Raw genomic sequence first — 18,248 nt, 5'->3', positions numbered from 1 at the left:
TATTGTGGTGAACATCTTAAAACATCTATTTTTATCACATGCATAAATTGGTAAATGCTTGAGAAAATAACAGATAAACAGTAAAATTTTTCTGTATGCCAACTTTTAAAAATCATGAATGTAATCACTTATCTCAGGAGAAATTATACCCGTAATGCATCATCTTGTGTTGAAAATATAATTTTCCTGCAGTGATGTTTATCCACAAATATAAAGGTATTGCTTTACATAGAATTCTATGAAGTTATACCTCAGAATATGCAATCATAATCAGTGAGGATATTGTTTCTAAAAATGACAGGGGAGGGGAAAAAAAAATGTGAAATTCGTTCACCAGTGCCACACTTAATTTTGGAATATGAATTGCAAAACTTTTGTTTAAAGTAGTGGAACACTGACATTACATTTTTGGTTTCATTTACTGTTTTAAATTTTCATCGGAATAACTTGAACCGTGGCTGACTTTGCATTGCTCATTTGCAACTTGGCTGTCTATTAATATAAATATATTTCACTGAGTTTAAGGTCAGAAGGAAGCTATTATAGCTTCCTTCTATATAAATAGGATATTTATATATTCTAAATGTAGCTATTCTAACTTCCAAAACAGGTAGACTAACTTGTTTTGGTTGTAGCACATCTGCTAAGATGGTGATTCCCAGATACAGGAATGTAATCCCTGCTTAGTATGAAAGTTGACTTTGGTGCTGAAGTGCCTCAATATTTAATTTAATTACTTTTTTACTTGAGATTTATGCTTACTGTATTTTTCTCTTTTTCAGTATTTAAAAATAATGGTTTATGGTATTTTCTCTTTCCTACAGCATAATCAAGCTACTTCTCAGTCTTTTGAATTAAGCTCATTATTTATACTCCCACACCAGTTAATTTAAAGACATGTTTAATACCCAGCCTTGAACATGCTTCTAAAATTCAGGCTGTATCCCATTGTTGGCACTTTTCCTGTTCAAGGAAAAAAAAAGTCAATTATTGTCTTGCTTCAGTTTTCTATTCTGTTCACATAAAAATAACACTTGCTATTTCTAATGCAAATAGTATGTCAGTGTTTGCCCATGCAATGTTGAGCTTCTTCCAAAATGTTTTTCAGAAACTGTTCCTTATTCTATGAATGGCTGGCATTTTATAATATTTTGTACTTGACTGTTCATAAATATAACTTATCAAATATTTTTGACTAAGGCCAACATCTGAAGTGACAGGTTTCAAGTGACCTGTGAGACTTCATTATTATTTACTGTGTTACCAGTGTTTATTTGCATTATCTGCAGATTCTTGTAATCACTAAGAATTCGTCTGATTTATTTTTATGTATGCCTCCTCTCATCCCCAAGAAGTGCCTTTTTCTTTCCACAGAGTAGAGGGAACCATGAGCAATAAACTTAATTGTAAGTGTCTTTTCTATAGACACCTGTATTTGGCACGTGAGAATTCTACCTTCATTGTGTACAACCATATTATTTTTTTTCTGGTAATTTATATCAGTTATGTAGAATAAATCCAAACACGTTGACTATGCAGTGTATTTATTCAATAATCTTTTAAAATAACTACAGTGATAAAAAATGAAATTACTATTTTTTAGGTGGTTTGGTTTTGTTTTTTTTACAAAAATCTATCTTCTATGATTTCTTTAATTCCCATACTTCAGATAATTTACATAAACTGAATACTCTTCCTATCTTCTGTCACCATTTCAAGTGGAATAAACACAAAGCTAATCAAACTGTTTAGCTAGCTGATCTTCTCAAGTCATCATGCCACTTATTTTTCCAATTCTCTGTACTTTTTTCCCCCATTTTGCATTTTTATTGAGAATAAAGAACTCTATAGTGCAGTGGACATCCAGCAGGCCTGTTGTCATGTATGTGGTTTCTTAATGTAACAGAGGAAAAACCTCAGAACATAAGTTCTGTTATTTGAGCTCTTCAATACTTCAAAGATCAATTTAAAAGAAATAAAAATACATTCAGCAAGTTTTAATGCAATGAAATGTGGAGCTGTTACTATGTTTTCTGTTTAGTGTTGCAATGGTTGTATTGGGGTGTCACTTGAAAACTTTTGCAGTGAAAGTGTAGCATCAGTACTTTCTAAACTGGTATTTGAAGTACCCTGGCTTACTTATCTGGTGTCTACAAAAACAGCCAACTCCAGACGTCAGGAAAATACAATGGAGGGGAAAAAAAAAAGGCAAAAAAAAAGTGTATATCATGCATCTTTAATATATAACTTAACTTGTAGTACTTTTTTTAATGTGATGGGCTTCCAGAATCTTCAAGGAATGAATACGCATTAAATTTCATCTGTAAAATGTAAACTTTTGAAATGTCTCCTCATATTCTTTGAAATACCTGCATGAATCTATAGTATGTGTAACCCGGACTTCTAGTTAATCATTGTAACCATCATTTTTACTCAGATGAATTCTGTAGAACAAATTGCCAAGTCAGAGGAAAATGACAAAACAGAGTTCAAACCAAAGAATGCAAAGAAAGCACTAACCACTTTTAAAGGACCTTTGTTACACATCAGGTAATAATAATCATTTTCTTTTCAACAATGTGCCTTGGACACTTGAGTAATTTTTAAAATAAACTAGATTTTTTCAGACTATTAAAAAACAGTAGTTATAAACAAATACAAATTTATATGGTTTTCTCCTTTTATGCATTTTCAGTGAATCTTTGTATCCATTGGCATGCTTTTTTCTACTTGAGTGTATATATGTAAATATATATTGGATGACTGTCATCAGCTTGTGTCTGTAATAAGAACAGTTAGTAGTTTGACACTATTTCTTATGCCAGTGACATCATCAACAATTTTTGTGAAAACAACTTTCACTGTTAAATCTTTCTTTAATGCTTTTTATCTTAAGATGGTATATACATCTGTGCTATAACTTGAACCAATTTGCACGGGTACAGTTCTTTATGTGGGAAGTGCTGTATAAATTGTGTATCTGCTTAAAATATTTTGTCATCTAAGATTCTTACATCTGGCAGTTAATCTGTTTTTCATCATGAAAGTTCAAAAAAAAAATCAATTAGACAATCTCTTTTTCCTTGCTACTTTTCAGGTTAAGATGCTTGTTTAGAAAATGATGTAGATCTTAACTTCTATTTTCATTTGCAGTTTACTATTAGATGAATGGAAAAAAAAATATCTCATTTATAGATAATTCCTTAGCTAATTTTGTAACTGCAATACTGAATTAGATTTTGAATGGATTTGAATAATGGCATATTCATTAGCATCTAAACACTTGTATGTCAAATTTTCCTGATGTTTGAAATGAAAATTTTTTATTTATATGCAAAAAGCTACGTGAAGTCCTACTTTCTTGGTTGGCAGTACAAAGGCGTAGACTGCAGAATTGTTATCTTAAAGGGATTTATAAAATCCATGGACGTCTGCTTAAGATATTGCATGAAGAGAATTCGGAGGATATACTTTGTTTTCTTTCCTTCTGACAAAAGAAGTTGAGTCCATCCATCTAGCTAAAGAAAAAATAAAATTAAAAAAATATAATAAAAAGTTTAAGAGAAAAAAACACTTTTTTCCTGCTGTTGGAATAGACATCCTGCAGATTATGTAAATATCAAGAAGAATAAATGTTTTGAGTATTAGCACCTCTATACTTGACTGCCTTGCTGTGATGGAAAATAAAAATACTGGTATCCCCATTGGTCCTGCTGTTTTTTCCTCAAGTAAACTCTTGAAAGCATACGCTCTCTTGTTGCTCTTTGTTAATACTGTCACTTTGTAGATGTTAGACCTGCTGACAGTTTCCCTGGCCTCTTTCTCAGAGCATTGAACTGTTGTTACATATTGCAATTTACAAACAAGTAAGCAGCAGTTTTCTGCTCACAAGTATCTATATCACACATGAGGCATGAATAAACACTCTGCTTGTACAGTTAGTTTTTGTTTGCTGATACCAGCCTTGTTGTCTTGGCATGGGGCTAGTGTAGAGACAGAAGCAGAAGCTGACTCACAGCAGTGCTGGTACTATGAAGTCACTAAGAATCAGTAGCCTTTTTGTGCCTAACTACTTCTGCAGAGGACATCCTGCATGGATATTCCTTACCTATCACTGCCTACCACTTGTTTGCCCTGGTGTATGACCAAAGCTGAATAACAAAGCAGAACTAGCAAACATGCTCTTCAGTTTCCTCACGCATACAGTCATGCTCACAAGTAATTTTTCACTTCATAATCAGTATCGCTATTGCATTTGCCTTGCATGCCTTCCTAGGAAAGGTTGATGTTTATTGGCCTTTCTGATTAATAGGTTATTATATTTGATAAGGTTAAAAAAAAAGGGAAGACAAAAGCACCTGCGTTTGTTTATTTACTTTTTTTTAGCAGAAGAGTAGCGTCTTAAGAGACCAGACTTTGTAATATGATATGAACTGTTTATTCCCCCACATCTCAGATAGTAAAGAAAGTAGTGTGAGAGGGCTTGGGTGCTTATATATAATATCACCTCCATCCCATACTACATAACTGTTGAACTTGACAGACAGTAAGTGTTCAGAGCTGGCCCTCAATTGTTTTGCTGTGTGTTTTTTGTCAGCTTCCACAGCTGGTGGTACAGCCAGAAGCATGAGGCTATGGTGCAGTATTCCTTTCTTCCAGCTCTTCTCTTTGCCTGTTTGACACTAGTTTATGCTGTGTAATCCCATTTATGATTTACCTTGCAGTTTCTGTAACATTCACATCTACAGTACTGTAGTATTAATGTAACTAAAATACCTTGTAGCTACAATCCTTTTCCCTACTGCTGTTGATTATTAAAATTGAGAATTTGTGAATGGGCATGCAAGAGCTCAGAGGAGAAGGAGGTGCAGTTAGTTACCTTATTAGTCTTTTTCACACCCATCAGTTTCTGCCTTGCGTAGCTCAGATCCTTCCTCCCTGTCAAGAGTGCTTTCGTGTGGACTGTCTAGTGCATTGCAAAACATAGGCACTTCCTTCCCACACAATCACCACTGGACTCTTGTTCTAGCGTAGGAGTTCAGGCTTGCCATCCAGCACCAAGAGTTTTTTCACTTGGCTAATGTACTGATGTGTTTAAAGTATTGGTATTATTAAATGACATCATTTAAGGAAGAGGTCAAACGTGAAACTTGTATTCTAGAAAGAGGCAAAGGGGAGAAGAAAGCAGAAGTAACTCATTTTTGAAAAAGAATATTCAGTTCCATATTACTGTATGCTATGGGAGTTCTTTGCATAGTCTTCTCACAGCATATTTGAAGGAAGCAGCTTTTCATTGCTTGAATTTCCTCTTAACTTGTAAATGAGCATGCCCTACTTTTGGCCTCACAGTGTTCATTTGAATCCGTAATCCAAAATGAATTGTAGTAGTTGGACATGATTTTAAATATGTTATGCACGGCTCTTAGTTGGGCAAGAAATTAAAATAAGCAAAACCTTAGATTTATTTACATGTCTTCAGAAGTGTGTGAAGACTGACTCATAAGCACAAATGAATTTTGCCACTTACTGATACCTGCCTACTCCTCTTAGATTTGCACTACAGCCATTAACAAGGGTAGACTTGTGAGGTAGAAATTGCTCACTGTCTGTAACAGCCTTTAAAAACAGAATTGAAGTTGTTGAAGTTTTGTCTTAAAATACCATTATAAAATGGAGTGGCTGAAGGGACTGTATGTATCTTCTGGCTCTTCCTGCTTTTGCAGGTGGTCATGCTTATTCAGGTGGAAGAATTATAGGGCAGCAGCCAACTCAACCGATGTAGCTAGGTCCATTTGTGGTCATGAGTCAACCGTAAGCTTCAGTACAAAATTTGTGCCTTTTTTCACATTTTTTTTTATTGCAAAGCTGTTTATAGCAACTGTAGCTGAAAGGTTGAAAGTATTTTATTTTCCTGTAGATGTGTTCAGATTTTTTTTTATATCATATGCAATAAAGATAATTTGAATAAACCAACCCTACCATATTTTTTTTGACCAGCCCTGCAGAAGAACTATACTTTGGATCCAAAGAAACTGGAGAGAAAAAGTGTTTGATAGTTCTGACAAACGTCACTAAAAACGTAGTAGCTTTTAAGGTAAATATATTAAGCATGATCTGGTTTACTTTATTAAATGTTTAACTTCTTCTGTATAGTTTTGATAAGGAGGAATAAATACCGCTAAGTTCCTTTCCAAGGGCTCAATATTTTTAATGCTGTTGGGGTGTTTGAAGCAGATCAAGGAAGTATTTTGGCTGAATTTGTTCATATGGTATGCCACCCCAAGGGACAACCTTACTACAGAGTAAGGTTTTTTAAAGATATACATGACTGTCTTAATCAGTATTTAAGGATTTTGGTGTTATTAGTCATTATAAAATTAGATTATGAAAAGGTCATCGTCTGTGTATTTACTATATACCTGCTTATTATTTTTTTGTATTTAGGTAAGAACAACTGCTCCTGAAAAATACAGAGTTAAACCCAGTAACAGCAGCTGTGAACCTGGCACGTCATTAGACATAATAGTCTCTCTTCATGGTGGTAAGTAAAATCTTACTGTATAATTTTTTAGAAAGCCTGGATGATAACATCAAGGCTGACTGCATACAAATATTCGTTTGGTAGTAAGGCTGAGTGAAAACCGATGTCTGCTTGATTGTTGAATGACAATATTACCTTTGGTAAGAGAACGTGTCTGTCACATAGCATTTGAGTAAGTGCCTATTCTGATTTACTACTCCACATAGGTGTAAGCAGATGTTGTCTGCAACTGAGAGTGTTTCTTGTCTTAACAAAAAAAAAGTCAGTGGTAGCTGTCTCACTGTTACAGCAGAAGTTTATCTGTGGTTAATGAAGCTTACTAAATTGTTGCAAGGGCTGGTGAATTTGCTAGAGACTACATTCCTTACAGAGGTGTGGGTTACCACTGAATTGCTCAGATGAAACTAATTCTGTTAAAAAGAAACTGAAGAAGTCTAGAAAAATGATAATGAAAACTGTTGAGCATAAGTGAATGATTTCATCATTTTTATTTCCAACAAGTCAGTCTTTGATGTCCTGCACAAGTTCTCATTTTAAAATACTTTCGCTCAAAAGTGCTCCATGTGCTTTGTAACACTATTACTTTATCCAAGCACTTTCCTTTTTTTTTTTTTTTTTTTTTAACTTTTTACTTTTTTCCTTTGAGGGCAGGTTTTTCAGCTTCTCTGCAGGATCGGTTCCTTATAATGGCAGCAGAAATGGACCAGTCTTCTGGATCAGGTGTACCAGAACTGGCTCAGTTTTGGAAAGAAGTCCCTAGGACCAAGGTGATGGAACATAGGTGAGTATAGGGTTTTCTGCTGATAGCTTTTTTAGCCATTATAATTTATCTGATTTATAGCACTTGCATTGTCATAATCATTAAAAGATTCTCCAACCTCAGTTGTGTGCTTGCTGACTGAAGGATATCACTGTGGCTTTCTCTCTGTTTCAAATGATGAGAAGAATTTTTTAATATATAGAACACCACGTCCACACGTGCTTTTCTTTTTATTGTTGCTTCATTGTACCGCTTAAGAGTTAAGCAGAAAAATTGTGAATAGATGTGAAAATACACCTGTGCAATGTGTTTGTGTGTGTGTGTCTATACATATATAGATACATATGCATATAATTAAAATTTCAAACAAGGTTTATATGTTTGTTAATGTTCCCCTTGTGGTACACAAGCAAGGAGAGAATTACCAATACAAAAATGTTTTCTAGGAATTATTAGAAAATACTTCCTATCTGCTAGGGAAAAATAACTGTACAGAAAATCTCTGTAAAACTCATAGCGTGTGAATATGTGTGTTTTCCTTATGTAATGGTGGAAAAAATGCCTCTACAAAAATACATACCCCAATACAGTATTTCAGATATACTTGTTTTTACTTTCTTATGTTTATTCACATCTAGTAGTATCACTGCACATCTCTAGGAAAAGTATTCATTTTACGAGAGGAGATTCTGCTCTATTTTTTAAATTGTGTAGAATTCCACTACTTCTAAAAGTGGCTTGAAATTCTGTTCCTACATATTCCAACTCTGTGAGAGAGATGGAGGACTTGAAAAATAATGATAATAAGGTTTAAAACGGAAATGAAACCTTTAGATATTGTTTACCGTTAACACTTTGTTGCATTTCTGGTAGTAAGCATTTGATTGAGTAAATTCCATATTACAAATTTCAAATGATGAAGGTATATTTTATCTGTGCTTACAGATCATTTTGATCTGTCTTTATAGCAAAAGCTGTCAAAATATAATTGATGAAGCTTTTTCAGACTGTCATTACAATCGTTACTTATAAAATTAATCATCCAGAATAGATGACAAAGCACGTATAAATAACAGTTATTTGGACATATTACTTGCCCTATTCAATTTTTCTTTTATGATTTCTGCTGTATTTTTTTTAATCATTTAAACAGACTCAGGTGTCATGTCATAGAAAGCAGTAAGCCTTCTACTCTGACGTTAAAAGAAAACGCACTGAATATTCCGGCAAAAACCAATGAAGATTTACATATGCAGGTAATTGTGCATTCTATTGTGCTAAATTTTGAACAAGCATATAAAATACGATTAAAAGATTCGCTTTGTACTAAATGTCCTTGATACTTTGTAAATTAGACTGTTTGAAAAGCTTAGAGCTCAAAAGTAACTAAATCAGTGACAGCACTTTATTCATTTGTCTTGTTTTATGACGCATCTCAGATGTGAATGAGACTCAGGTGGAGATGTCACCTGCTTCAGACAGGCAATATAAATTATCTGTAACCCTTAAAGTTCTAAGTTTTTTTAGTAGAACAATTTCTTGAAGTATGTAGCGATAGAAAAGGTATCACTAAGAGAAGCTGTATTTTTAAGGCGCTTGAAGTTTTCTTTGGCTAAATAGCTCTATGTTAGCAAGTGCTTTCATTCACGGTAATTTAAAATCATTGAAACTTTTTCTGTTTTCAGCTAACTCATTTGCTGCACATTAATAGAAGACTTCAAGAGCAGATTGATCGCTGCCTCTGGTTCCAGCAGTTGTCAGTTGTTTTATCATCATTATCAGTTACTATTGTTGCCTTCTGCTTCTACCTGGCATATACACAGAGAAGCTAAAAAGAACCGCTTTGCGCTAAAGGTGCTGCCTATCATGGTTGTCTGGAGTGGAAGTGATTGCTGTACTACACTCAGATTCTGGAACAGACAAAACGAGGGTTGTGAGTCCGCAGCATTGGATGGGTTTGCTGAACAATGAAGTGAATGACCAACAAAGGAAATTACTGAAACTTGACATTTGGAGTAGTGTGTGAAGAAGATGATAGAGCTGGGAGTTATTTCCACTATACAACTTAATAAATACTACTGAACTGGAAGAAGAAAACCAAATACAACAACATAATGTAAAACTTTAGTTACTTTTTTTCCTCAAGTACTTTAAATACAGTATTTCAGTTATTTTCATCATATTCATTCCTGCATTCAAAATTACTCTCACGGAAGGTGTAAGCAGTCTGTTTGATGTATTCTCAAGTTTCACCTGTTCTTTCAGGAAAATTTACAGAAATCATGTACTATGGGCAGATTTTTTGTATAATCTTTGTACAGTCTGGTATAAAGGAAGATATTTGTTAGTAATTATTTTGGTACTTCAGGGCCATTGCTTTCTTTGATTAAATTCCTTTTTTTTTTTTTCCTTTTCCTGAATGCAAGCATACTGTAAATATTTTCTACCAAATAACATGCACACAGCTGTATTGACCAGCAAAATAATCATGGTTTGATTCCAAAAATAGTAATGAAGTAGTCATGCTGAGACACAGTTTCTATTCCCTCTCTGTTTATTATTATTACTATTATTTTTGGAACTAGCTCTTAGTAAAATTGCAGGAGGAGTGTGACAGTTGGGTTTTGATGACCTAGTTATGATTCCTAAAAAGACTAATAAATAGTGTAAAGAGATGTGCAATATGCTTAAATCACAAATGAATTTATGAAAAAAAGTCAAGTCAGGAGGATTAGGAATTATCAAAGGCAATATAAAAGTGTTATATCTACCATTTCTCAGAAAATAATGTAAAAATGGTGTATGAAGCTAGCGTTACTTTATTCTAACAAGAATTCTTTGTATTCGTGGCTGTAAATATGTATATTAAAATGCTAAACACCTTAAAGGAGACTGATGGTATCTTTCATAAATTTAATTTTTTAACTGTAGATGATGTCTAATTTGTTTACTAGACTTAATTTTTGCTACAAATTAGCTTTGTAATAGATTTAGTTTTGGTTTGTTGACTTCAGTAGATAATAAGAGATTACTGGGGAAAAGTAAAGGTCATAATCTGCTTCTGTCTTTTTGGTGATGGTAGCTCTCCAGTGTGTTGTAGATGTATCATTTCTAGGGAATAGAAAAGGACAGTTTAGAAAATGTGTTAGTAAAATGATCAATTAATAAATCAGGAATGGTTCAAAATGATTACTAGAAACTACTGTGTAAAAGGCAAATTGTCAGAATTGCTCAGTGCATGGTCTTCTGTCCTTTCTTAAATTATACCTTATTTTACCATATCTGCGTGTTCATAATTTTTCATTGATCTATTTTCTGTACATTTTCCTTCTCAACATTTTTTTTTCTGAATGAATTCACAACTTACATTGTTCACTGCTAACTATCGAATGTTTAAGTTATTTTCATGTGCACAAAATTCAAATGCTTTGCTTCCAACAAAATGGATTGTTGTCTTGTTGAGAAAAGTAACGAAGTGATTTGTAACTTTCGGATAATAATTACTAACCATGCTATTAAAATGCTGATTCCTTAATTTGAGTGGATTGAATAGCACTTTACTGTAAAACTGTGAGAAATATATTCTTACAGTCTTTGCCAATATGAATATTTTAATGTTTTGGTGCTTTCGTAAATATTTTCTGTATTTTATTACTATGTTGGTATTTTCTTTGTATGATGAATCAGATGAGCATTTTTTTCTATTTTAATATGTTCCAGAAAAATACAATTACAAAATAAATTTGAGGAAATACGTGGTCTTTAATGTTTAGTCTTTTAAAAATAGAAGCATCTTCTTAGATTTTGATTCTCTTCTTAGTCTACAGAAGCTTAACATGAAGAAGGAGTCGATGGCCCATTGGCCACAGTATGATAGAAGTACTGGTGATGCTGAAGTTAGAGAGTGTTCAGCACTTACACGATGACATTTTACCCAAAACTGAGCTAAATGATTATTGAACTTTCTTTCTAGTGAGACTGGCAGTGTAAGACTCTAAATCATGTCCCAACCAAGTCCAGTCATAGTAGTCTTCAGCACAGTCCAAAGAATAGGAGTAGCCTGCTCAAAGGACTGCTGAATTCTTCCTTATGCCAGTTCAGTGTCTCCTGAGTAATACTTCCTCTCTCCCATTTTAATTCTCATCATCTCAGGTGTATTAGCACTGTACTAGAGTTAGCAGAAATTTAGGAAATCTTGGACATGAAAAAAATGCCTGTAGCTTCTCTTTATTTATCTTTTATTTTCTTAGGTCCACAGTAGAATGTATTCATTATTTTACTGCCACTTGGGTTTTTCTTCACAAGGTATTTTCGTAGATTTTGCCTCTTGCTAAAAATACCTTCTTAGAAGAATGGTAAATTATGCATTTTGTTCATCTTGGTGAGTCCATGAGATATGCCAGCACTCGATTCAACCAGCAGGAAAACTGAGTTCCTTGAAATATTTTTCAAAAGCATTATGTCGCTGTACATCTTTCCTTTGGTCTTGTGCAGACTTACTCCTGAAATAATTATGTGTCTGCGCAAGCTTACTGAGGAGCAAAAGACTTTGTCTGTTAGAACTTGCCAGAAGGAACAGATATTGTAAATAGGTACTTTCCACTGTAGAGTTCAGTAAAAAAGTTTATATCTACTCTTGTTATTCCAGTACTTATTAGTGTTCCAGAACTTTCCTGTATGCTATGAAGTAGCCAAAACAGAAACATTGCTGTATTAAAAGTTGTAAAGGTTCTGCCCATCTTACCAATTTCACTTAGAAAGCCAGGAATGCAAAGTGGAGCAATGCTACACAGTGTGCTCTGTGGCTATGTAAGTGGTCTCTCTAGAGCAAGTATTGGCTACTCTGGAGCCCAGGACAGAACAAAAGCAATTTTGATATTTATTGTTCGGATCCAATGTAGTTCAGATCCGATTTGCACTTTAATTTGCAAATAAATGCCTCAGACACAAGAAACCCAGGTCTGCACTATCAGTCTCACACAACCACCTCCTCATTTTGTGACTATGATGAAATCTGAATTAAGATATACTTTGGGTAATGATGATGCAGTCTAGCAAACCCTGTTTGGTGTGGAATTTTCCAAAATTACAACTTTCTTGTATTTCCTCTGCCCTGTAGCTGTTAAAATCACTGCTAGTATCATTTTTGACAGCTTGGAGCTGTATCTGAACACCTGTTATTCAAACCCCAAAGAAAGTGTCAGAAATGAGAAGCATCGTTCAAATAAATACAGATGACAACAATAGTGTGGATAGGAGGCATAAACAGAATTTGTTACGCTTTTATTTTCTAGAATGCTACAATTGAGAAATTTCTGAAAGGAAAAGCAATCTGGGCAGCACAGGTGCTTCATTAATCTGGTGCAACTAACACTTAACAGACTGATGCTTAACCTACTGCCACGAGTGAATGATTATAATCCCCATATCCTGAAGTGCATTTTCATGTACACAGGTAACGTTTACCATATTTTCCTTTTTCTTATGCTTTTTTTTTTCTAAATTTAAACTTGCACCTGATGGTGATGACGGAAGAAAAGATATTGCAGTGCTTTTTAAAGTTTTTCAGCGAGACCTGGACAGGCCAGAGAATTGGGCAGAGAGGAACCAGACAAAGTTTAACAAGAGCAAGTGTAGAGTCTTGCACCTAGGAAGGAATAACCGCATCCATCAGTACAGGTTGGGGGTTGACCTGCTGGAGAGGAGCTCTGCAGAAAGGGACCTGGGTGTACTGGTGGGCAACAGGTTGGCCATGAGCCAGCAGTGTGCCCTGGTGGCCAAGAAGGCCAATGGCATCCTGGGGTGCATTAAAAAGAGCATGGCCAGCAGGTCGACGGAGGTGATCCTCCCCCTCTACTCTGCCCTGGTGAGGCCACATCTGGAGTGCTGTGTCCAGTTCTGGGCTCCCTGGTACAAAAAAAGACAGAGATCTCCTGGAGAGAGTCCTGTGGAGGGCCACAAAGATGATAAAGGGCCTGGAGCATCTCTCCTATGAGGAAAGGCTGAGCAACCTGGGTCTGCTCAGCCTTGAGAAAACAAGACTCAGAGGGGATCTGATCAATGTCTATAAATATCTAAGGTGCGGGAGGCAAAGGGACGAGGCCAGACTCTTCAGCGATGCGTGGCGATAGGACAAGTGGAAACAGCCACAAACTGAAGCATAGGAAGTTCTGCACAAATGTGCATAAGAACTTCTTCACAGTGAGGGTGATGGAGCGCTGGAACAGCCTGCCCACGGAGGTTGTGGAGTCTCCTTCTCTGGAGATATTCAAGACCCACCTGGATGCCTACCTGTGCAACCTGGTCTAGGGAGCCTGCTTTGGCAGGGAGGCTGGACTCAGTGATCTCTGAAGGTCCCTTCCAGCCCCTACAATTCTGTGATTCTATGAAAGTAAAGTGGTATTTTCTTCTTGAGGAATTCACAGTCCGATAGGCTTTGTTCTGTAAAGAGGATGTATAAACATGGGTTCTCAGTCTAGCCCAGAAAGCAGTGGGAAACCTTAGAAAAGCAACGTTCATTTGTGCTAGTCCTACTGCTCTTCTAGCAGGCACTGTGATTGGTACAATGCTTCCCCCTGTCCCTCACTCTGGATGTCTGGTGGGGTATGGAGTAGGTGCTAAGTAATTTTCTTCCAACCTGTATGGTAATTCCAGTATTCCTGTGCTGCTGTTATGTACTGGTGAATGGATGGGGAATGTGGGGATCTGGTGCAATCTGAGAGCCTTCAGAGAGAGCACCCACTTCCCATCTCCAAAATCAGGGAGAAATTGCAAAAGTATCTGTGGAAGTGTATCTAATTCTCTTCACTACTTCAGGTAGGTACATCTTCTAGAAACCTTGAGAAGCATTACACAAAAAGTAAAAGGTGAAGCAATCAAGGAGGGAGCTGTATCTTGATTTTGTCTGCTCTTTGGAAAACCATGGCAGTACTCCATCCATTTCCAGTGAGATTTACCTTCCATTAGCCACCTCATTTTGGAAATACATATGAAGTTTATTAGTCACATAGATGCTGTCTCAGAGCTTTCAGTAATAGAAAATGAAATGTTAGCCCTTGGAAAACTCAAGAAAACTCTATGTTTGCGGGAGATCCACCAACGAGAAGAAACATGCTCATTCGGTATTGTTTCTTTAGTTTTGTCCCTGTTTGTCTTCGTTGCTGTCCTTCTACTGTTTGAGCACTTCACTGTCTTATCATGTATCTATCATAACAGAAATCTTGAAAAATACATCAGTCCTATTGCCATTAAACATGAGGAAAACTAAAGTCCAAAAAGATTGAATCAGCCTCTCCAGATGTAATGATTGTAATCTGCTTAAAACAAACAGCAAAAAAAGTGTCTTACATGTCCAAATTTTGCCAACTTTTGGGCTATGAACATTTTATTAGTTTATTTTAATGTACTTGCAGATCAAAATAGAGCTAGGACAAATTAGTAGAGAAGAGGGAAGCTTTGCTCTTTTGACAAAACAAGAACAGTCACAACTCAGAAGCACTTTATCTTCTTGAGTATCACTTTGAATGAGTCAGAGGATAATGAGTTGGTGCTGGAGAATGTGTGACGTGATGTCGTTTCATGTGCTTCCCAGTTCTACCAAGGTGAGTTACTGGTGTGTAGATCTGAGAAACTACAGAACATGGCATGACACAGGCTGAATTTCAGGTGTCATTTGTGCGTTTTTGCGTAGGTTGCCACGCTTCACTCATGTAATACATAGGAAAGCTTTTCATTTGTATCTTACATAGCATTTCCGATAATGTTTTAAGATGTATAGTTCAGGTCTTCAGGAACAGTCTAAGAGATTAAATTCTGCATTAATGTTGCAAAGCAACCTTCATTCCATAAAAAATTTTAAAGGAAACACATAGTTCCTACTGCCACTCCAATACTGACTGCTGTAGAGGCTAATAAAACCAGTTAATTAAGGTATTTGTATCTTAAGAACTCTTACAGATGCATAAGAAGGAGAGGTTTTAAGACATCAATACATGTATTACTAACCTCACCAGATAAATACACTATTTTCCAACATCTATTTTGCACAATAAGTGGATGAAGAAAAAAATGATAGCGTGAATTAACACAGACAAAGCAGTGATTCCAGCTGTGAGGGCCCTTTAAGAGGCAGAATTCATAGGACTTCTCCGAAAGAAGGGCAAGGGGGGAAGGATTCTTCCATGGTCTGCTGCTGTTGTTCTTAAGTGTAGCGCATAAATATGAAACAATTTACATCATCTTCACATGCTCTCATTGCTTTGACATAGCAGCGCGTCAGTGGCTCTGATAGCGTGCAAGATCTTAAAGAAGCTTGTCTTACAGCTCATACTGCTGCAGTAGGAAGGACCTTGTGACATCTATTTTTCTGTATATAATTTAACAGTAGAAATGTGGAATTGGAAAACTGCATAATCAAAAATCTTCCAAGCAAGCTGGAGCAGGGAAAGACATCACTGAGCCATCCGGGATTAAGAACGTGAATTCATTTTCACCCATTCAGGCTTCATCATCGTCTTTTTACTTCCCAAGCCTAATTTCCAAATCTCAGCATCCATTCACACACCGACCCATAAGCACATGAGAAATACACAAGATCTGTAGCAGGGCTGTCTTGTTAGTGGTGTGATGTATGATCTCCTGGGTTGTCAGAGCTGTGAGTTTCAAAAGAACAGGCTGAAGTGAAGCCATCTGGTTTTGCTGTTGCTAGTTGATCATGTACCATTCCTATGCAAATGTGTTCTCAGTCCTCAGCCCCTTGCCCCTTGTCACTCTAGGAAATAATGCTGGTTGACATCAAGCTGGATTTTGCAAGCAGTTACAGATCAAGTCGAAGATAATTTAATGACTTATGTATATCAGGTTAAATCATCTTACAAGTGCTGGTGACTCAGTATCTGTAATGTCATCTCTACTGTTTGGATGTCAGCCACTTTTCTTTTTCCACACAAGGAGTTGCTCAACATTGTGGTTCAGGTCCTCTTATTTTAAACGCATCTGAACTTGCAAAGAACAAAGGAAGAATGCAGTCATCTTCCAGTTGGATTAGATGCTGCCTGTCAGATGAAAACCTCATGGCCAGGTTACAGTCTACTAGAAGGCAGTCCATTTTTGAAGGGTTTTTTTGAAGTGTTCCCATCGCTGAAATTGAGGGAACTGCTTATCTGTTTACCAAATGATATGTTTCTCTGATAGAGCTTCCTAGATGTGAGTCATGCTTTAGCAAAACAGGATTTCAGACTTCTAATAAAAGACTGGGCTCTGAAGAAAACAAAAAGCTTACTCAACTCGTAACACGATACTCTTTAGGGTAGGTGTTTGAAATACACCTGCAGTGCATGCTCTCTCTAGAAGATGGACTGCATCGAGCTGCCTGGAGGGATGAAACCTTTCTGTCCTTGCTTTTCTCAGTGTGCTTTGAAAGAGGTGGGAGGGGGACATCAGGATGCTCAGATCTGAATATCTTCCTGTGATAGTACTGTAAGTTCTTTCTTCGCCGAGGAAACTCTGATACTAAGTGAATACATATCATTATCTCAAATGAAACATGATTGCATTTCCTATTTCGTCCAGCAGCACAGAGGCTGTTCTAGACATTTGCAGTCCTCTAAGTTTGTCAATTTCATCAGCTCTGATCTTTTCTTCATTTTTTGTTACTGCGATTGTATCTCACCCTAGGGTACTGGATGCTTCACTTGTCAATTTTCTCCAGATCCAGGCACTCAAAAACCCAACACGGATGTGCTCTCTGCTGCTCTGGCTGGTTCCAGGCATGTAAGGATATAAGCATGAAAATGATGCTGTTCTATACATATCTGTTACCAAAAAGCAATCTCAACCACCTTTGAACTGGTGACCAAAACTGTAAGCATGTGATAATTCAACTTGTTTTACTATATAAAAATATACTAAAATAAATCAAAATTTAGTTAAAATTTGTCAAGTAGAATTTATAAATGGTTGTTTTTTCCTTCATGTAGGGAGTTCTACAACATGAAATAGGTTGAAAACTCTATCTAGAGACACATCTCTGGTGTTACTTGTGATAGGGCTTCCATCCAGAACACGACTGAAATCTCACAGCAAACTCTGCCAGAAGATGTGGGAGAAACAGATCAATAATTTCCAGTATAATTTCTGATGTAGTGCTGCAGGACAATGAAGTCAAAAGTTTACTGAATTAGAGAAATTATTTGATTGGTATAAATGAGTATTTGGCCAAGATTTAGATCTGTGGAAAACAGGATAAAGGTGGTATCTCAGTAGTTTTGAAGAAGGGGGAAACGTTTTTAAAACAGTTCTGTTTATTGAATACAAATGACTTAGTGCTATCTAAAAAGTGAATAAAAAATAGTAAGCACCTCTCTCACATGACTCTCAGGGTGATGCTGAAGAGGAGGTGCCACCAGGGCTGGCATGCATGCTGCAGGCTGCCGATGAGGGCAGGAGTGAATGGCACCCGTGCCATGTCTGCTGGCCAGCTTGAGGTAGAAGGCAGTGTGGAGCACAGAGTCCAGCAGAAACCTGTCAGAATTTTGCCTGTGGTCTTTTTTTCTAATAGGTCTGCTTCTGACTTACATGAATTTCACTGTAATTACTAGTTATACAGTCTTCAAATGCTGAAGGTGATCAAAGGCATCAGCTTAAAAATACAAAGCTGACATTACAAGGAAGTGATTTAACCTGCCTCAGTAGGCAGGTGCACTCTGGGAGCAGGGAGAGGTTCATTGCTTCTGGCATCTAAATTGCAGCTGTAGTGAAAAGCAGCAATTTGTCCAACTCCATGACGAAAATCCTTCTGAACTGTCCTAACAGACCTGCTCTGTAACCTGATTGTATAGGGAAAGAATAACTTTAAAAAGCATTAAGATTTAATAAATGAAATGAAAATTACGTGATTGTGCTCTACCAGTAACATATATATAAACTTTAGATATATTTAATGCATAC

At 36.2% G+C, this 18,248-nt stretch overlaps 1 protein-coding gene across 1 annotated transcript in view; it reads left to right on the top strand.

Annotated features, from left to right (window-relative positions):
• MOSPD2 (motile sperm domain containing 2) overlaps positions 1–11,026 on the top strand; it is a 32,838-nt gene extending 21,812 nt beyond the window's left edge. Inside the window, exons 10-15 of the mRNA XM_021409916.1 lie at positions 2,438–2,550; positions 5,998–6,094; positions 6,445–6,541; positions 7,193–7,322; positions 8,455–8,557; positions 8,987–11,026. Of these exons, the coding sequence (XP_021265591.1) occupies positions 2,438–2,550; positions 5,998–6,094; positions 6,445–6,541; positions 7,193–7,322; positions 8,455–8,557; positions 8,987–9,133 (687 nt within the window). The 3' untranslated portion in view covers positions 9,134–11,026. The remainder of the gene's footprint in view (positions 1–2,437; positions 2,551–5,997; positions 6,095–6,444; positions 6,542–7,192; positions 7,323–8,454; positions 8,558–8,986) is intronic.

Source organism: Numida meleagris, chromosome 1, assembly GCF_002078875.1.
Source record: "Numida meleagris isolate 19003 breed g44 Domestic line chromosome 1, NumMel1.0, whole genome shotgun sequence".
In the NCBI taxonomy this organism is placed as follows: domain Eukaryota; kingdom Metazoa; phylum Chordata; class Aves; order Galliformes; family Numididae; genus Numida; species Numida meleagris.
This window is presented reverse-complemented; position numbering and strand designations above follow the sequence as displayed.